Genomic DNA, 21,709 nt, shown 5'->3' on the forward strand with positions numbered 1-21,709 from the left:
ACCACCATTCAATGTGATCATGGCTGATCATTCTCAATCAGTACCCCGTTCCTGCCTTCTCCCCATACCCCCTGACTCCGCTATCCTTAAGAGCTCTATCTATCTCTCTCTTGAATGCATTCAGAGAATTGGCCTCCACTGCCTTCTGAGGCAGTGAATTCCACAGATTTACAACTCTCTGACTGAAAAAGTTTTTCCTCATCTCCGTTCTAAATGGCCTACCCCTTATTCTTAAACCCTGGTTCTGGACACCCCCAACATTGGGAACATGTTTCCTGCCTCTAACATGTCCAACCCCTTAATAATCTTATATGTTTCGATAAGATCCCCTCTCATCGTTCTAAATTCCAGTGTATACAAGCCTAGCCGCTCCAGTCTTTCAACATATGACAGTCCTACCATTCCGGGAATTAACCTAGTAAACCTACGCTGCACGCCCTCAATAGCAAGAATATCCTTCCGCAAATCTGGAGACCAAAACTGCACACAGTACTCCAGGTGCGGTCTCACTGGAGCCCTATACAACTGCAGAAGGACCTCGTGGCTCCTATACTCAACTCCTCTTGTTATGAAGGCCAACATTCCATTGGCTTTCTTCACTGCCTGCTGTACCTGCATGCTTCCTTTCAGTGACTGATGCACTAGGACACCCAGATCAAGTCAAGTCAAGTCAAGTCAAATTTATTTGTCACATACACATACTCGATGTGCAGTGAAATGAAAGTGGCAATGCCTGCGGGTTGTGCACAAAAAGAATTACAGTTACAGCATATAAATAAAGTTAATAAGTTACTAAACATAGCACAAAAAGTGTCGACAAAAATTTAGTCTCTGGGGTTATCAAAGTTGACAGTCCTGATGGCCTGTGGGAAGAAGCTCCGTCTCATCCTCTCCGTTTTCACAGCGTGACAGCGGAGGCGTTTGCCTGACCGTAGCATCTGGAACAGTCCGTTACTGGGGTGGCAGGGGTCCCTCATGATCTTGCTTGCTCTGGATCTGCACCTCCTGATGTATAGGTCCTGCAGGGGGACGAGTGTAGTTCCCATGGTGCGTTCTGCCGAACGCACTACTCTCTGCAGGGCCATCCTGTCCTGGGCAGAGCTGTTCCCAAACCAGACTGTAATGTTGTACGTCCCCTTTTCCTAACTTGACACCATTCAGATAATAATCTGCCTTCTTATTCTTACCACCAAAGTGGATAACCTCACACTTATCCACATTAAACTGCATCTGCCATGCATCCGCCCACTCACACAACCTGTCAAAGTCACCCTGCAACCTCATTGCATCTTCCTCACAGCTCACACTACCACCCAGCTTTGTATCATCTGCAAATATGCTTATGGTACTTTTAATCCCTTCATCCAAGTCATAAGGTGGGTAAGGTGGGTAAACAAGCAGGAATTTAATTATGAGGGGCTTGAGTGAGATTGCTTCTGCTGGAGCAGAGTCATCTACAGGGAGATTTAATTAAGCTTTTAATGTTTTGCAATGAGATGTTTCCCTCTTTTAAGCAACAGTTAACGTCAATTTAAACCTCTTACATAAAGTATGGGGAAAGGGTCACAGGAAGTATTCCAACATGCAAAGAACCATTAAAGCAACTGATGCTTTGCTTCACAGAGGTTTTGATGCAGATCACTGCACTTTTTGTTTAAAGTGATTGAGCAAATTATATTTGGCACAAAGAATTCATAAAGCAATAGGGTGAGGGCAAGGCAGTGGAATTCATTCTGGTTGTTAAAGTCAGAATTTCCCACGAGCTTGATGGGAGAAATGGCGAGCTATCCTCTATGCTGCCATCTTCCATGGCTCTGTGGAAAGTTGTGGGAGCTCTTTTAATATCAGGGATTGACGAAGACTGAACACATTCAAATAAGAAACTAAATGTGCTGCTGTTTTTTTTTTACAAAACTAACTAATCCGGAGAGATGGTGCTTGACGTCACAGGCAAGGGATTTGAATTTCTCAGTTGATTACCTAAAAGACTTAGAAATCAAAACCTGGCACTTGAATCCTGAATCATTCCAGGTACAATGCCAAGTACAGTGTTGACACTTCAGTGGTAGCAAAAATCTCTGATAGACAATATTAAAATATATCAAGGCTGGTTCTTTGAACCTAAATGAATAAATCATCTTCACTACAGTAATCAATAAAGTTTCAGGCTTATAATTTTGCAGCACCACTTGAAAGAAGACTTCAACATGAATATCATCAAAAGTATCAGTTCGATAAAAGACTGCCAACCATAAATAAATCAGAAGAGTGCTAAATATGCAAGTCAAGTAGTTGTAGACACCATGTATCTAAATTTCAACTGCAATGTGGATATAAGTGCGCTTGGCAATTGAAAGAAAATGAGTTTAATATAACAGCTCCACCAGGTTTAGGGGGGAAAACAACAGGCAAAATAGGGCAAGTCAACTTGTCTTCACTTCATCAAATAGCGTGTCACAAGTGTTGGATGTGAGGTTCATTTTGACCTCTGCCAAAGTTCACAAGGTCCACATCTGTGTGTGAAAAGCTGCCAGGCTGAAGAATGATGACCCATAAGCTGCCTTCTCCTGACTACCTGCTGCTTCCAAAACATTGCCGAGACATTAGCCACACACTAACAGGATCAAACAGAGGCCAAACAGCTATGCTTATTTTCAATCGTGTGATGTTGCAGCTGAAAGCAAAACCAGATTTTCTTTATACTTAACCAAACTAGGTTTAGTCTCGAGTTAAGATCTAACAAGAGTACTTCCAATACATTGCTGAATGACTTCTCTTGGGAGAGCAACCTTATTTATAATCTACAGAACCTTTCCTTGAGGGAAAGGTCCTGCAGATTACACCTACATTCAGCACACACAATACTTTTCCATAGTTTTTTTTTAGTTTAGAGATACAGCACGGAAACAGGCCCTTAGGCCCACCGAGTCCGCACCGACCAGCGATCCCCACACATTAACAGTATCCTACACACATTAGGGACAATGTAAAAGGAATCTTAAGAAGGAAATTAGAAAAGCGAAAAAAAGATATGAGGTTGCTTTGGCAAGTAATGTAAAAGTAAACCCCAAGGGGTTCTACAGATATGTCAATAGCAAAAGGATAGCGAGGGATATAATTGGTCCATTAGAGAGTCAGAGTGGAGAGCTATGTGCTGAGCCGGAAGAAATGGGGGAGATATTAAACAATTTCTTTTCTTCGGTATTCACCGAGGAGAAGGATATTGAATTATGTGAGGTAAGCGAAACAAGTAGAGTAGTGATGGAAATTATGAGGATTAAAGAAGAGGAGGTACGGACACTTTTGAAAAATATAAAAGTGGATAAGTCTCCAGGTCCTGATAGGATATTCCCTAGGACATTGAGGGAAGTTAGTGCAGAAATAGCAGGGGCTATGACGGAAATATTTCAAACGTCATTAGAAACGGGGATGGCGCCGGAAGATTGGCGCATTGCGCATGTTGTGCCTTTGTTTAAAAAAGGTTCTAAAAGTAAACCTAGCAATTATAGACCTGTTAGTTTGACGTCTGTGGTGGGGAAATTAATGGAAAAGATACTTAGGGACAATATATATAATGATATGGATAAACAAGGCCTGATTAGAAAGTCAACATGGATTTGTGCCTGGAAGGTCATGTTTGACTAATCTTCTTGAATTGTTTGAAGAGGTTACCAGGGAAATTGATAATGGCAAGGCTGTGGATGTTGTCTATATGGACTTCAGTAAGGCATTTGACAAGGTTCCACATGGTAGGTTGATTAAGAAGGTTAAATCGTTGGGTATTAATAGTGAGGTTGCAAGATGGATTCAACAATGGCTGAATGGGAGATACCAGAGGGTAATGGTTGACAATTGTATGTCAGGTTGGAGGCCAGTGTCTAGTGGAGTACCCCAAGGATCTGTGTTGGGTCCACTGTTGTTTGTCATTTACATTAATGATCTGGATGATGGTGTGGCAAATTGGATTAGTAAATATGCAGATGATACTAAGATAGGTGGTGTAGTTAATAATGAAGTAGAGTTTCAAAGTCTACAGAGAGACTTGGGCCTTTTGGAAGGGTGGGCTGAAAGATGGCAGATGGAGTTTAATGCTGATAAGTGTGAGGTGCTGCATTTTGGTAGGACAAATCAAAATAGGACGTACAGGGTAAGTGGTAGGGAATTGAGGAATGCAGTGGAACAGAGGGATCTGGGAATAACTGGGCATTGTTCCCTGAAGGTGGAATCTCATGTGGATAGGGTGGTGAAGAAGGCGTTTGGTATGCTTGCCTTTATAAATCAGAGCATCGAATATAGAAGTTGGGATGTAATGTTAAAATTGTACAGGGCATTGGTGAGGCCGAATCTGGAGTATGGTATGTAGTTCTGGTCGCCAAATTATAGGAAGGATGTCGACAAAATGGAGAGGGTACAGAGGAGATTTACTAGAATGTTGCCTGGGTTTCAGCACTTAAGCTACAGAGAGAGGTTGAACAGGTTGGGTCTTTATTCTTTGGAGCGTAGAAGGTTGAGGGGGGACTTGATAGAGGTTTTTTAAATTTTAAGAGGGACGGACAGAGTTGACGTGGGTAGGCTTTTCCCCTTGAGAGTGGGGAAGATTCCAACAAGCGGACATAACTTTAGAATTGAGGGACAAATGTTTAGGGGTAACATGAGGGGTAATTTCTTTACTCAGAGGGTGGTGGCTGTATGGAATGGGCTTCCGGTGGAAGTGGTGGAGGCAGGCTCGATTTTGTTATTTAAGAGTAAATTGGATAGGTATATGGATGAGAGGGGATTGGAGGGTTATGGTCTGAGAGCAGGTAGATGAGACTAGGTCAGAGAGAGTGGTCGGCGTGGACTGGTAGGGCCGAACGGGCCTGTTTCCGTGCTGTAGTTGTTGTATGGTTATATGGTTATAATTTACATTTATACCAAGCCAATTAATCTACAACCTGGACGTCTTTGGAATGTGAGAAGAAAGCGATGATCTCTGAGAAAACCCACATGGTCACAGGGAAAAGGTACAAACTCCATACTGACAGCACCCGTAGTCGGGATCGAACCATAGTCTCTGGCACTGCAAGCCCTGTAAGGCAGCAACTCTACCACTGCGTCACTGTGCAGCCCTTTTCACCCATACTGAGGTGAAAACTAGCACAACTGCAAACTTCTTCCATGCCAAACACTGGAATTATACCAGACTGTTTGTGGTGAGAGATAACTTTGATATTTTGTTGTTATATCTGTAACTGCCTCTGCAACTCACCAAAGGGGTTCTATCTGGATATAACGATATTAGTGAAAGCAACCCAATTACAAAGCACTGACAGATGAAGTTGCATTCATCCCATGGGCTAATGTAATAAGGAGCAAGTGATTTGTTGGAAATCTTAAACGAAGTGTACTATGGAATCTATGTTGCCGTACATTTAAGTCAGAGATTGATAATATTTGGAAATTAAGGTAATTGAAGGTCTGGTGTTATTAGATCAAAGCGGAGCAGAAGTAAAATATCAGTCATGTGTGAGGGGCTGAATAGCCATCTGCTGCTTTTGTCTCTTTATCTTCACAGTTGCAAAGCACTAACTGTAATTCCTTCCCTAAACCTCTCTGTTATCTATAAGGTGTATATTAAAACCTTGCCTCTTTAATCAAGCTTTGGGTCAACCATCTAACATCAGTTTGATTACTTTTTTGTCTGTTCACTGTTTTGTTGTGTTAAAGGCTTCAAATAAATATTTTGAATGCAGTGGGTATTTTTCAGAACAAAAAGCTGGTCTGACAAAAGGCATAGCCAGAAGGTTCAAAGAGACAAATGAATCACACAAGTAGAGGATTTATTTGGGAGCTAGAAGAGCTGGCAGTAAGCTTAGTGGGGAAAGAGGAGGGCAGAATGGAACCATATACAGAAAGTTTTAAGGTGAGACTTTTAAGGTGACAAAGTCAGCATGGATTTACCAAAGGCAAATCATGTCTGACGAATCTTATAGAATTTTTCGAGGATGTAACTAGTAGAGTGGATAAGGGAGAACCAGTCGATGTGTTATATCTGGACTTTCAGAAGGCCTTCGACAAGGTCCCACATAGGAGATTGGTGTACAAACTTAAAGCACACGGTATTGAGGGTTCAGTGTTGAGGTGGATAGAAAATTGGTTGGCGGACAGGAAGCAAAGAGTAGGAATAAACGGGTCCTTTTCGGAATGGCAGGCAGTGACTAGTGGGGTACCGCAAGGCTCAGTGCTGGGACCCCAGTTATTTACAGTGTATATTAATGATTTGGACGAGGGAATTGAATGCAACATCTCTAAGTTTGCGGATGACACGAAGCTGGGTGGCTGTGTTAGCTGCGAGGAGGATGCTAGGAGGCTGCAGAGTGACTTGGATAGATTAGGCGAGTGGGCAAATGCGTGGCAGATGCAATATAATGTGGATAAATGTGAGGTTATCCACTTTGGCAGCAAGAACAGGAAAGCAGAGTATTACCTGAATGGTGACCGATTGGGAGAAGGGGAGATGCAACGTGACCTGGGTGTCATGGTGCACCAGTCATTGAAAGCAAGCATGCAGGTGCAGCAGGCAGTGAAGAAAGCGAATGGTATGTTGGCATTCATAGCAAGAGGATTTGAGTTTAGGAGCAGGGAGGTTCTGCTGCAGTTGTACAGGGCCTTGGTGAGACCGCACCTGGAGTATTGTGTGCAGTTTTGGTCTCCTAACCTGAGGAAAGACGTTCTTGCCTTAGAGGGACTACAGAGAAGGTTCACCAGATTGATCCCTGGGATGGCGGGACTTTCATATGAGGAAAGACTGGATAGACTGGGCTTGTGCTCGCTGGAATTTAGAAGACTGAGGGGGGATCTTATAGAAACATATAAAATTCTTAAGGGGTTGGAGAGGCTAGATGCGGTAAGATTGTTCCCGATGTTGGGGGAGTCCAGAACCAGGGGTCACAGCTTAAGGATAAGGGGGAAGTCTTTTAGGACCGAGATGCGAAAACATTTCTTCACACAGAGAGTGGTGAGTCTGTGGAATTCTCTGCCACAGAAGGTAGTTGAGGCCAGTTCATTGGCTATATTTTAGAGGGAGTTAGATGTGGCCCTTTTTGCTAAAGGGATCAGGGGGTATGGAGAGAAGGCAGGTACAGGCTACTGAGCTGGATGATCAGCCATGATCATATTGAATGGCGGTGCAGGCTCGAAGGGCCGAATGGCCTACTCCTGCACCTATTTTCTATGTTTCTATGAGAGTCTCAGAGCGCTGAGATCAAGGAAGGCTGAGAAAGAGCATGAAACAGAAGGAGGATGATGCAGTGATGGGACAAGAGAGACAATGATGGAATGCAAGGAAAGTGAAAGAAAGGATAGCAGGAAAAGAGGAAAAATAAATAGAAAGGTGCACATGAATCTCCAAAAGCCTCAGTCGGGCATAAGACAAATTTAAAGTCAATATTAGCAAGATGTTTTTCATACACAGATCAATCTGCAAAAAGTAGACATTGTGAATTATTTAAAACATAATGTGGATTAATGGATGGTTCCTTACTTACATCTATAGCATAAACGCAATACATTCAACCCAACTGGTCCAAGCTTATGCTTATACGACAAGGGTTAATCCATTACTCACTTTGAATTCAACCCACACCCTCCAGAGCATTCCTCCTCTCCTTCAGCATCATACAATGTTCTCTATGAATTCATTAATCTGAACCACTCGCTCTATGTGGTTGTGGGTTCCACATTCCTGACCTTCTGCATAAACAATTCTTCAATCCATTATTCATTCTATTTCATGCATATACATCCTTTTTAAAAAATCTAAGGTCCCCAAATTTCTCCCACACATACCTGACTCAAAACCTTCCTAATTCTGAGCAATTCTCAGGGTCAAGTTGGACTCCCATTTCATACTCTGCTTAATGTTATGCAAGATGGAGCAGGCCACATTGAGACTTGAGCTGAGCCACTCCAAGATTCTGTCAATGATACTGTCGAGACTCAGCAAATGTTAGTGAAATAGGTGGGAGGAGAATCTCTTGGAAGAAGTGACCAGGCAAATAAACTACCTGTTGAATTGAAATCAAACATATTCTCGAGGGAACTAATGCTAGTTTAGGTCACATTACAGGAAGAATGTAAGAACTTGAGGGAGATTTCAGAGGAGATTTACAAGGATAGCACCAGGATGGGGGTCTAGTTATGAGCATAGACAGGCTCAGCTGGAATTGCTTTCATTAGAAAAGACATGGCTGTGCAAAGATTTAATTGCGGTATAAAAAAATTATTGAGAACTAAACAGAGCGATCAGACAGGATTTTCCTAAGCAGAGAAATCAAAGACTAGTTGGCACAGTTTTGAAGGAATTGGTAAAAGGATTACAGGGGCATTAAGGAACAAAATATTCACCAAAGCAGGTGTAGAAATTTTGAACTCATTCCAGAAAATGAAGTGTTGGCAAATACCCTTACTACTTTTAAGTGTAGGAAAATAACTGCAGATGCTGGTACAAATCGAAGGTATTTATTCACAAAATGCTGGAGTAACTCAGCAGGTCAGGCAGCATCTCAGGAGAGAAGGAATGGGTGATGTTTCGGGTCGAGACCCTTCTTCAGACTACTACTTTACTACTTTTAAAATATATCTGGCTGAGCACTTGATATGCTGACCTATCAAGCTACAGATGGAGATGGAATTAGTTTGAATAACTCTCTTTTGGTTGCGTGAACACAATGGGCTGAGTGGACTCCTCCTGATTTCAATTTTTTTTGAAATAATACAGTGTGACAGACAGGAAGAGGTGTATTTTATTTTTAATTCTGGTCTTGCACTTCCAAATGTCACGAGTTACTCAAGTGCAACAGTTATACAGAACCCTGGCATTTCTTATTCTAACAATACCTGCCAAACATTTGAACATTTACCAAATCAAACTGTTCAGGTCAGGTTTGATTTCCATTAATTCCTTTTAAAACATATCCATGACCATTGATATTCAGACAATATTTGATGATGGTTTTCTTTTGTTGTTTTAATCCTGTTGTGCAGAAATTGAGACTGGAGCTCCATACAGGATACAAAACAGCAGGCTCCCAAAATCATTGTGGATGCTCACCAATGATTTTAAACATTAATATTAAAAGACACAAAGTTTACCAGCACATTATAATTATTTTATGCTGGAATCTGAATATTATAATCTTTGAAGAACATGCCTGAAACACTGCCTCCCAATGGACTATTTCTTCAACAAAGTGTTTCAGAAGCATGTCTTTTGTGGTTTGTTCAATTAATATCCAGGTGGATCAGCAAGTTAGCAAGGGGAATGAACAACACTGACATCTAAAGCTATCCAAGTTTGATCACACATGAACACAAAGTATTGAAGAATTAAACAGAGGGTATTTGGTCCATTTTGTCACTACTGGCTCTGAAAAGTTCATAGTTCATAAGTTATAAGGAGCAGAATTAGGCCATTCGGTCCATCGTCTACTCTGTCACTCAATCATCACTGATCTATCTTTCCTTCTCAATTCTATTCTCCAGCCCCCCCCCCCCCCCCCCAATATAGCCCCTGACACCATTCTAATCAAGAATCTGTCAATCTCCACCTTAAAAATATCTATTGACTTGGCCTCTTCAGCCTTCTGTGGCAAAAGTGTATGCAATTAATCTTACACAGGCCAGGTGATGGGCAGTGATGAGTCAACGGACTGGAAAGAGATAGAACACCTGGTTGAGTGGTCATAAGGTCATAAGTGATAGGAGTAGAAAAAGGCCATTTAGCCCATCTTGTCTACACCATTAAAATATGGCTGATCTATCTCTCCCTCCTAACCCCTTCTTTCACGAAGAAAGCCCATCCATCATGGGCACAATCCTCCCCACCATGGAAAGCATCTACATGAGGCATTGCCTAAAGAAGGAGGGAATCTATCATCAAGGATTCTCACTATCTAGGCCATGCCCGCTTCTCACTGTTACCATTAGGCAGGAGGTACTAAAATCTGAAGTCTTATTTTCCTACGGCGACTACAACCATTAGATTGCAGAACCTACCTACATACCACAAACCATCTTTAGACTTTTAGATGAGATACAGTGCGAAAACAAGGTCTTCGGCCCACCGAATCCACATCAACCAGTGATCACCCCGTAAACACTAGCACCATACCTATAATTTACAATATGTTTTTACCAAAGCCAATTAACTTACAAACATGTACGCCTTTGGAGTGTGGGAGAAAACCGAAGCACGCAGAGAAAACCCACATGGTCACAGGGAGAATGTACAAACTCCATACAGACAGCACCTGTAGTCAGGGTCAAACCTAGGTCTCTGGCGCTGTAAGGCAGCAATACCCCTGTGCCACTGTGCCGCCCTCATCTCTTGCACTATCATGAGCTTGGTTTCTAATTGTTTTCTTCACTAATATCTTGTTATTACAGTCTTTTTCCTTTTCATTGTCTTACATAATTTATGTATAATTGATATACAATTTATATTTCATTTTATTTGAGTGATCCGACCACAAACAAGATTTTCATTATACCTGTACCTCACCATATCTATGCACATGACATTAAATTCAACCTGACTTGACTTTAAGGTTAAACTAGTAAATACACATGAGAGAGCGGAATAGAAATTGAAAAGGGTGCGATGAAGAGCTAGTGTGAACAGGTAATCGATAGTCAGCGTGGCCTGGGTGGGCTAAAGGGACAGTTTCCATGCTGCATCTCTAAACTAAACAAAAGAGGGGTGGGAAAAGGCTTGCTGGGCTGCATGGGTTGTGTATTGCAGTGATTTCTATATAATATTTAGGGATTTGTATCGCTCTCAAAGTTAAACAAAACTTGGTTCTACTACTGCGTGAGAAAAGAAACCCAAAAGCGATCAATAACTGCAATTGTGCATTTCCTTTGAATGCAAGTGCCAGGTGGCAGATGAGGACGTTTTCAAACAACTTAAAGAAAGTCTATTAAGCTCTGCAACTTTGTGTTAAGTTTCTAATTAAATTATGCACTTAATCAAATAAGTAGATTCATTATCCAGTGAAGTCCAAGTTAATTTATAATTCTTCCAATTTCCTTTCATCTGTACCGTCAACACCACCCTATAGAGATCCAGGTGTCAATGCAAATCCTTTGGTGACACCTCAGAGTTACAAACATGCTAATGACTGTAAAAGATCAATGGTCTTTTAATCAGGATGTTACAAAGGGTTATATTTGAAGTAATTACACACTTCTGTTCTTTGGTCTTAAAATGATGATCACAGATCTTTGACACTCTTTATTTTGAAAGTCAGCTAATTGAGCAAAGTACTTGAATTTGAGGGGAAAAAATTAACTTTCCAATGACAATAACGACCCATCAGTTTTATTTTTCCTGATTATTGCATAGTCACAGTTGAATTGGTAAACAACAGCCCAAAGTAACTCAGGAATAAGAATTCTTTTCACGTTAAGTGGTTAATAACAGTGAATGCTTTTATTTTCAAGTGACCATAATAATGTTCTAGCACTATGTTGCAAGAATCAAATTGGATTCTAAAACAATTTGCCACTGATTTTCATGAAAGTTACCTTACCTATTGACTTAATGTATGTAGTCCATTCAACATGATACATTTTCAACATAAAATTACACTGAATCTGCCGTGTTGGAATTGTGCCACTTTGCCAAATAGCATATACTGGTGTTTTTGCTCCACACGAGCTTTCTTCCACCCCACTCCACCATCCCAACACCATTTTCTTCCATTCCTCGAGCCCTTGTGCATTTATCTCGATTCCCCTTAAACCATGAGACACAGGCAGCATCTCTGGATAGAAAGAATGGGTGATGTTTCGGGTCGGGACCTTTCGCTCGGTCTGAACAAAGGTCTTGGCCCGAAACATCACCCATTCCTTCTATCCAGAGATGCTACCTGTCCCCCTGAACTCCAGCATTTTGTGTCTATCTTCGGTATAAACCAGCATCTGCAGTTCCTTCCTACCCATTAAACCCATTTCTACTTCTCACCTCCATCACCTCCCTGTGAAAACAAGGTGCACATTCACACCTCGACAGACTATCTTACTGATTACCAAATATGAATGTTAATACATCTTAAGGAAGCCAATAAAGGTAAGTAATTCGACAAATATCCAGCATATTGTGTCAAACTTCGGGTTAAACCAGCATCTGCAGTTCCTTCCCACACATATATCCAAGTGCTATGGCGTAGCAACCACATGACCTATGAAAGCATGGTCCCATCTACTCTCTCACATCTCAAGAAGCTGGCAATTTCTTCTTTTGATATGACGAAGGTTCATAATTTAAACAATCATGCAAAAACCGAGCATTGCTGTTAGGGTGGGGTTAAACTAAAACAGCAATGTAGCAACTATGTCGGGAGACAAAAGAAGGGGAAATAAGAAAGAACAGGATATGGAAAAAAACACGTGGACGACAAAGAAATTTAGGGTGGATAACAAACAAGTTATCAGTGTAAAATAATGCAACGACAGGCTGAAAGGTCTTGAGACTTTACGCATGGAGCAGTTGCAGTAAGTGGATGAATTAATTGAGCAAATAGATATAAACTGGTATGATATAATTTGAATTATGGAGAGGACTGCAGGGGACCAAGGATGCCAACTGAAAATTCAGATGTATTCAATATTTAGCAAGAACAGATAAAATAGAAAAGGAGGTAGGGTAGCATTGCTTGTTAAATGCTATAGTGAGGAAGGGTATCAGATGAGACAATGTGGAAGCTAAGAAGTACCAAAAAAATTTTTTGTAAGAGTAGTATACCGCTCTCCAAGCAGTAGTGATGATGTTGGGGATGTAATTAAAATGGAAATTAGAGATTTGTGCAGTAAGGACATAAGTATACAAATGATTGAATTTACAGTTAGATTGGGCTCATCAAGTTAATAATAATTATGTAGATGAGGAATTCACAAATGTTAGGCAACCTAGGTTCTCGTGAGAGGAAGGATGTGAAAAAAATCAGTACAAGTATGGAAGTGGTGCGAAGAAACTAACAGGATCAAAAACCTAGACCCAAATAGTCTGTATCGCAGAATACTTCAGGTAGTTTTCCCCAAAATTTGAATGTAATTGTGTTCACTTTCCAACTTCCTTTACACTTTAGATGACTTCCTTTGGAGTGCAGATTAGCTAATGAAACCTCCAAAATTCAAAATAAGTAGGATGAATGAAAATAGGGAATTATAGAATCACTTCTCCTGGTATGGATAATGGGGAAAATGCTAGATATCTTTAAAGATGAGACAGCAGATCTTTGGTAAAAGTGACAGATCAGTTAAAGACAAGGTAATTTTAAAGGAAAAAAATCATTCTTAATAAATTTACTGTTTGTTTCTGCAGATATGTCTTTCAAGTGTATATGGGGTAAACAAGTAGATGTGAGACACAAGAGACTGCAGATGCTATAATCTTGAGTAAAAAAGGCTGGAGGAAATGCACGTTAGTCAGGATGGAAATTGAGGCTTCAGACTGAAGAAGGGACCCAAGCTGAAATGTTGTCTGTCCATTTCCCATCCCAGATGCTGCCTGACTCATTGACTTCCTCCAGCATAGAAACATAGAAAATAGGTGCAGGAGGCCATTCGGCCCTTCGAGCCAGCACTGCCATTCATTGTGATCATGGCTGATCGTCCCCAATCAATAACCGGTGCCTGCCCTCTCCCCATATCTCTTGATTCCACTAGCCCCTAGAACTCTATCAAATCCTCTCTTAAATCCATGCAGTGATTTGGCTTCCACTGCCCTCTGTGGCAAAGAATTCCACAAATTCACAACTCTCTGGGTGAAAAAGGTTTTTTCTCACCTCAGTTTTAAATGGCCTCCCCTTTATTCTAAGACTGTGGCCCCTGGTTCTGGACTCGCCCAACATTGGGAACATTTTTCCTGCATCCAGCTTGTCCAGTCCTTTTATAATTTTATATGTTTCTATAAGACCCCCTCTCATCCTTCTAATCCAGCAGTTTGTTTTTACCAGTGGATGTGAGGTGGTTGGACTTCATAAGGTTTTCATCAAGGCTCCGAATGAAGAAATGAGTGTACAAAATTCCAGCCAATGGAAGTGCAATGTACTGACATGGACTGAGAACTGGCTGACACACAAATAAAGAGTACTGGACTGAGGTGGACTCGTTGGGTCCATATCTCTCCTGCGGGCCTCTCCTGGAGCAACCCTCCCCCAACTGACGATCCTGCGGGCGCAGCAACCCTCTCCAACTGACGAAGCCCGTTGCCGGGCGGGGAGTGTCCCCAAGGGGCCGTGGCCGAAGGGGAGAGGGAGCCACTCACATCGGCCCCCTGCCTCCAGCGCTGCAGCCAGTGCGAGCCGTGGAACCAAAGCCTTTCCTGCATTGGTGTAGCACCCTCCCGTCCCCCACTGACCCATTCACCCACTCCATCCCACTCCACCCCCCTTATTCCCCCCTCCTCCCCCCTCATCCACTCCACCCCCTCAACTCCCCTTAACCCCCCCTCCTCCCCACCCACCCTAGCCCCCACACCCACTGACCCACTCCACCCCCCCCCCGAAAACTCCCCCAAACCTCTCCTGCATTGGTCTAGCAGCCTCCCTTCCCCCACTCCCCCATCCCCACTCCCCCCTCTCCCTCCCCCACCCTCACTCCCCCCTCCCCTCCCCTCCCCCACCCTCCCCCCCTCCCCCCCATTCCCCTCCTCCCTTCCCCCCAGCCCCCTCCACTCCCCCACTCCACCACCCCTTCTCCCCCTCAACATCAACAGGCCCCAACTGCGCAGGCGCGGACCTGTTGTATTCTGCGCACACGTGGATCACGGACTTGAATGAATAAGCCAGTCATTACAGACGTCTAAAGGAAATGTGTGGAGGACTGTGTTCCTACAAAAACCTTCCGAGTATTTCCAGAAGCCTTGGATGAACCAGGAGATCCGCATTCTTCTGAGGACCAGATCCCGGGCATTCAAGTCTGGTGATGCAGAGGTCTATAAGAAGTCCAGATATGACCTTGTCAAGGCCAAAAGGGACTTCTGCTCAAAGCTGGAGAATGGGACGGATGTTCTGCAACTGTAGCAGGGCTTAAATGCCATCACCTCCTACAAGGCGAAATCAGGAGGCAGTTCAAGCGACAGCGAAGCATCACTCCCTGAAGGGCTCAATGCGTTCTACGCACGTTTTGAAAGGGAGAACACTGATGTACCTTCCCGAGCTCCGATACGCTCTGATGGTATTACAGTCACAGTCACAGAGGCCGACGTCAGAAGGTTCTTCAGGGGGGTGAACCCTCGGAAAGCGTCTGGACCTGATGGTATACCGGGTCAAGTTCTCAAAACCTGTGCAGACCAACTGGCTGGAGTTTTTGCAGACATTTTCAACCTCTCATGACTGAGGTCTGAGGTTCCCATCTGCTTTAAGAGGGCATCAATAATACCGGTGCCCAAGAAGGGTAAGGTGACGTGCCTCAACGACTAACGATGAGTGCCATTAACGTCTGTGGTGATGAAGTGCTTTGAGAGGTTGGTTATGGTGCATATCAAATCCTACCTCAACAATAACCTCGACCCACTACAGTTTGCCTACCCTCACAACAGGTCAACGAAGGATGTGATCTCACTGGCTCTCCACTCCGCACTGGACCACTTGGACAATGAAAACACTTATGTCAGGCTGTTGTTTATAGACTACAGTTCAATACCAGCATCCCCTCCAGGCTGCGGGAGCAGCTGCGACTCGCCTTAGGCTCGGGCCGCGTGGATGCCGACATCGGGAGCTCCAGCAGCGGCAGCGTGGTCGCCCGCCCCGGATCGCGGGGCTTGGGTCGCGGACATTTCACCGTCCGGCGCGGCCTAAGATATGCCGCGGGATATTTCTCTGCTGGGCGGGGGCTTCAATGTCGGGAGCCACGACCGCCCCGACGTGCAGCAACAGTGGCAGCAGCGTGTTCGCCCGCCCCGGATCGGACTTATCATCGGCGGAGCCGGCCGTTTTCGGAGGCTGCGGGAGCGGCTGCGACGCGACGCGCCTTGGGCTTGGCCCGCTGTGGACCGTCCGGTGCGGCCTGCAACCACAACAGCCTGACTGCGGGCGAGGACAGCGGGAGTAGGGAAAGACATTGTGGCCTTCCATCACAGTGAGGAGAGAGAGGACTGGAGGAGACTCACTGTGATGGATGTTTCTTTGATGGATGTTTCTTTTTTTGTGTGTTTTTGGGGTTGGGTAATTTTAATGCCTATTTAATGCTTTTATTGTTGGACTGTGTTTTGGGGGTTTTGGGGTTGTGTAATTTGAATGCATATTTAATGCTTTTATCATCATATCATATCATATACATACAGCCGGAAACAGGCCTTTTCGGCCCTCCAAGTCCGTGCCGCCCAGTGATCCCCGTACATTAACACTATCCTACACCCACTAGGGACAATTTTTACATTTACCCAGCCAATTAACCTACATACCTGTACGCCTTTGGAGTGTGGGAGGAAACCGAAGATCTCGGAGTAAACCCACGCAGGTCACGGGGAGAACGTACAAACTCCTTACAGTGCAGCACCCGTAGTCAGGATCGAACCTGAGTCTCCGGCGCTGCATTCGCTGTAAAGCAGCAACTCTACCGCTGCGCTACCGTGCCGCCCAATATTTCGTCCAATATTGGATGACAAATAAAGCTATCTATCTATCTATCTATCTACCAAGCTCACAGAACTGGGTTTCTGCGCATCCCTCTGCAATTGGATCCGCGACTTCCTCATCCACAGACCAGTCTGTTCAAATTGGCAGAAATACTTCTTCCTCATTAACAATCAGTACGGGAGTACCTCAAGGCTGCGTGCTCAGCCCCCTGCTCTACTCACTCTTACTCACGACTGTGTCGCCGGACACAGTGTAAACTCCATCTTCAAGTTCGCCAACAACACCACTGTTGTTGGACGAAGGGAGATCGACCGATTGACCAACACAACAACCTGGCTCTCAATATCAGTAAAACCAATGAACTAATTGTGAACTGTGGAAGAGGAAGGATGAGGGCCCACAAGCCTGTTTATACCAATGGGACGATGGTGGAGAGAGTCAAAAACTTTAAATTCCTGGGTGTGCATATTTCCGAAGATCTTTCCTGCACACTGATCTTGCACACTGATGTAATTATAAATAAAGCATATCAACACCTCTTCTTCCTGAGAAAATTACGAAGATTTGATATGTCAGAGAGGATTCTCTTGAACTTCTACAGGTGTACAATAGAGAGCACATTGACTGATTGCATCATGGCCTGATTCGGCAACTTGAACACCCAGGATGTGTGTACTGGTGAGTATGTGTACACATACATACTGAACTTTTTTTTCTCTCTCGTTTATTATATTGTTTACAGTGTACTATGTTTACATATTCTGTTGTGCTGCAGTAAGTAAGAATTTCATTGTTCTATCTGGGACATATGACAATAAAACACTCTTGACTCTTGAAGCGTTAACTCTGTTTCCTCACCACAGATACTTCCTGACCTGTTGAGTACTGGCAGCTTTTTCTGGCTTGTACTCAACAAGTACCTTTGTTACATAAAATGTATTTTTTAAGTACCTTTATCTTGACTATATCTCTCAGCCCTCTGGGATTTCACTTTGATGACACCAACATCATTACCTTCACCCTGAGCTGCATTGCCCATGGAAGCAGCATGATGCTCGTCAACAGTCTGCTTGTACAACCTCCTGTACTATTCCAACAAAGCTCTGGTCAAGAGTATTTTATTGCCATATATATAAATAAACAAGCAAATAGTAGTGCAAAGCCAAAAATAGTGCCTCCAAGTCAATATTGTTTGGAGCTTATTTGGAGGTTGTCGTGTTTAATAGCCTGATGGGTGTAGCATTAAGCATCCTCATCTTGTAACTGGACACGCTTCAGCCTTCAGAACTCAGCATCAAGGTTAACAATTTCACATAATCACCATTTCTAGCATTTTTGTTTCAAATTTCCAGCAGTTATTTCACCTTTCTCCAGTGATTGCAGATAATTATTCTGCATTGCCGCTTTCTCTAGACTGACCTTTTGTTCGCTTCTAACACCTTCTTTCATTGTGCAGTGATATTCCTTTTATCTACTAATCACTCCTGCCATCCACCCTTTCAAAGACTTTCCCTTTTGTTCTCTCCATCCCTCCCCCTGCCTCTTTATTTTCATTTGAGATTTCCAGCATCTGCAGTTTTTTTTAAACTGCATCGTAAAATCTGTTTTCTCCAACTCTGTTCCTTTGTACTAACCCATTCTAGTGAAGGGTCTTGGACCCAAATCAATAACATTATTTCTCTGTCCATAGATGCTGCTTGACCTGCTGAATGTTTCGAAGAGCAGGCCATTTGGCCCCTCTGACCTACTCATCATTCAGAAAAAATCAAGGCTGGCTTTCATTTCAGCACCATTTTCCTTCACTAACCCCATATTCCTTGATTCCACTTCTATTTAAAAATCTATCAATCACAATCCTGTATATTCAGTGGCAAATGCAGAAAACAAAATGCTGGAGGAACTCAACAGGTCAGACAGCATCTGCGGAGGGAAATGAACAGTTGTCACTTTCGGTCAGGACCCTTCTTCAGGCAGTGACTGAACCATCCCCTGTCCCTCTGAAGTTCCAAATTCCATGTGTTCACCACCCTCTAAGTAGTGATCAGCCATGATCACAGTGAATGGCGGTGCTGGCGCGAAGGGCCAAATGGGCTACTCCTGCATCTATTGTCTATTGAAGCAACGTCTTCTCATCTCAATCCTGAATGGATGATTCTCTATTTTGAGATTGTGACCCCCCCTGATTCAAGAAACTCCAGCCAGGGAAAACATTGTCCATGTACCTACCTAGTCAAGCTGTGAAAGAATGAGAATTTACAGGAAAATATTTCATTTGAATCAGATATTAAGTTTGAACGCTGTGCCTCTCCATTTACCTCGAATTACATAAGAATCCAGTGCCTCTTCCATTCTCTGCAATGCCTCTGCACGGCTGGCTCCATAGGTAACTAACTGAAACAAAAGCATATCAAGAGATTGAGGTGAGCTGTTGCCAGACGTGGTGCAAATCTGCCAGAAAACAAACCTGAAGTAGAAACAAAGATACTTAGATATATATTAATCAAATAGTACTTTGGACTTTTGAAAAGGTTCAACTTGCTTCCATTTGCACTGGGAATGGAACAGTGAGATTCTTAAGTGCTGCAGCTCTACAACATTTTAATGCAACAACACAACAAATAAACTTATAATAATCAAAAATATAATAAATTATCAGTAATACCTGGTAATCAGACTATAAAAGTGCAAATTGAATTAGATATTGCAACTTAAACAAATTTCATAATAATAGATTGTTGCTGAGTTAGAGTTGTTGGTTACGGTTGAGGTAGAATTGTGGTTCAAGAGCCTGATGACCGATGGGAAGAAGCTGTTCTTGAACCAGGAGGTCATGGTTCTCAAGCTCGTGTACCTTCTTCCCTATCGTAGCAGTGAAATGAAAGCATGGCCAAGACGGTGTGGGTCTTTGATGATATTAGCTGCCTCTTTGAAGCAGCACTTCCTGCAGAACCCTTTGATGGTGATGAGGTTATTACCCATGATGGACCAGGCAATGACATATAAATATTATTATCCAAAATTGAGAGACATCACTTTTAACCATTCTGTCCAAAATGTAACCAAGTGTTAACCTATGTAATCAAAATTGAAAACTGTGGCTGGGCTCATTGATGTTTGTCATCTACATCAACGATGGTGGCGCTGCCATAGCAGCTGCGGCTTACCTGCGGTCCATTTGTCTTTGTGTTTTTGTTATTTTTTTGTCTTAATTGTAGTTGTGATGTGGTGTTTTTGTGTTTGTGTACTATGTGTGTATGTGGGGGGGAGGGGGGGAACTGTAAAATTGTAAATAGGTGTCCCTTCCGAACGGAGACCCGACCTTTGTTTTCTGGGCCGTGTCTCCGTTCCTGCTGCGGCCTACCATCGGCCCAACTCCTGGAGCTGGCTGCCTCCAGGGCTCTGGTTCGCAGAGCCCGCGGATCGGACTTACCATCACCGGAGCCGGCCATCCTCGGAGGCTGCGGGAGCGGCTGCGACTTGCCTTAAGCTCGGGCCGCGTGGATGCCGACATCGGGAGCTCCGGCAGCGACCGCGGATTCGCCCGCCCCGGATCGCGGGGCTTGGGTCGCGGACATTTCACCGTCCGGCGCGGCCTAAGATATGCCGCGGGATATTTCTCTGCTGGGCGGGGGCTTCATTGTCGGGAGCCACGACCGCCCCGACGTGCAGCAACAGCGGCAGCAGCAGCGTGTTCGCCCGCCCCGGATCGGACTTATCATCGGCGGAGCCGGCCGTCGCCTTAGGCTGGGACTCGCCTTAGGCTCCGGCCGCTGCGGACCGTCCGGCGCGGCCTGCAACCACAACAACCTGACTGCGGGAGAAGACGGCAGGAGAAGGGAAAGACATTGTGGCCTTCCATCACAGTGAGGAGAGGACTGGAGGAGACTCACTGTGATGGATGTTTCTTTGATGGATGTTTCTTTTTTTGTGTGTTTTTGGGGTTGTGTAATTTTAATGCCTATTTAATGCTTTTATTGTTGGACTGTGTTTTTGGTTTTTTTGGGGTTGTGTAATTTTAATGCCTATTTAATGCTTTTATTGTTGGACTGTGGGTGACTGAATTTCGTCCAATATTGGATGACAAATAAAGCTATCTTGAATCTTGAATCTTGATTTGGATGAGAATGCACAAGGAATGTTAGGTATGTTAGCAGGTGACACTAAAATAGGTGGTATTGTAGCTGGTGACGATGATTAAGAGGAATTACTGCAGGATCTTGATCTGTTGGGCATTGGGAAGGGCTATTGGAGTTTAATTCAGTTGAGTAAGGAGATGTTGCATTTTGGGTAACAGGGCAGGACCTTCACAGTGAAAGGTAGTGGCAAGGGGAGTGTGGTTGAGCAGATGTATATAAGAGTACAAGTACCTAGTTCCCTGAAAGTGGCATCACAAGTAAATAGAGGGGTGAAGAAACCATTTGGCATACTGGCCTTTAGGGAACTGAGTATACAAGTTAGGACATTATGTTACAGTTGCACAAAATGTTGGTGAGGCCACATTTAGAGTATTGTGTTCAGTTTTGGCCATCCTGCTAGAATAAAGATGCCAATGAGCTGAAAAGGGTGCAGAGAAGATTAATGAGGATGGTGCCAGGACTTGAGGGCCTGAGCTGTTGGGAGAGGTTGGTAGGCTAGAACATTATTCCTTACTAGACCAAGTGGACCCGTTGAACCCCAAACATCCCCTGCATTGATGCAGCACCCTCTCCTCCCCCCCTCCCCTCTCCCCCCACCCTCCCCCCAGCCCTCACTGGACAGTGAATGAAGAAATATTACTTCGCAAAGTTGTGGCACAATTCTTATTTTTAGATAGCCATCTTGCAGATAAAAACACTTTCTTCATATCCAATTGCATTGAAAATCCTTTACAATTTTAAAGGTCTTTATCATTCCATATTCTTTTTTTATAGTACTTTTTCATCTCTTGCCAATAAAAATAATCTCTCACAATACACTACAAATGCTAAAATAACCTCAGATCACGTAGAATCGAAATTTTCTCAGATGCTGCCTAACTTGATAAGCGTTTACAGCATTTTCTGTTTATGCTTCACACTTTCCGCATCTGTAACTTTTTAAATTGAGCG

At 43.5% G+C, this 21,709-nt stretch overlaps 1 protein-coding gene across 1 annotated transcript in view; it reads right to left on the reverse strand.

Annotated features, from left to right (window-relative positions):
- The window catches only part of pcca (propionyl-CoA carboxylase subunit alpha), a 354,157-nt gene that overhangs the window by 146,990 nt on the left and 185,458 nt on the right, over positions 1 to 21,709 (reverse strand). Inside the window, exon 16 of the mRNA XM_078402214.1 lies at positions 18,938 to 19,013. Within this exon, the coding sequence (XP_078258340.1) occupies positions 18,938 to 19,013 (76 nt within the window). The remainder of the gene's footprint in view (positions 1 to 18,937; positions 19,014 to 21,709) is intronic.

Source organism: Rhinoraja longicauda, chromosome 7 (genome assembly GCF_053455715.1).
Source record: "Rhinoraja longicauda isolate Sanriku21f chromosome 7, sRhiLon1.1, whole genome shotgun sequence".
NCBI classification, from domain to species: Eukaryota; Metazoa; Chordata; class Chondrichthyes; order Rajiformes; family Arhynchobatidae; genus Rhinoraja; species Rhinoraja longicauda.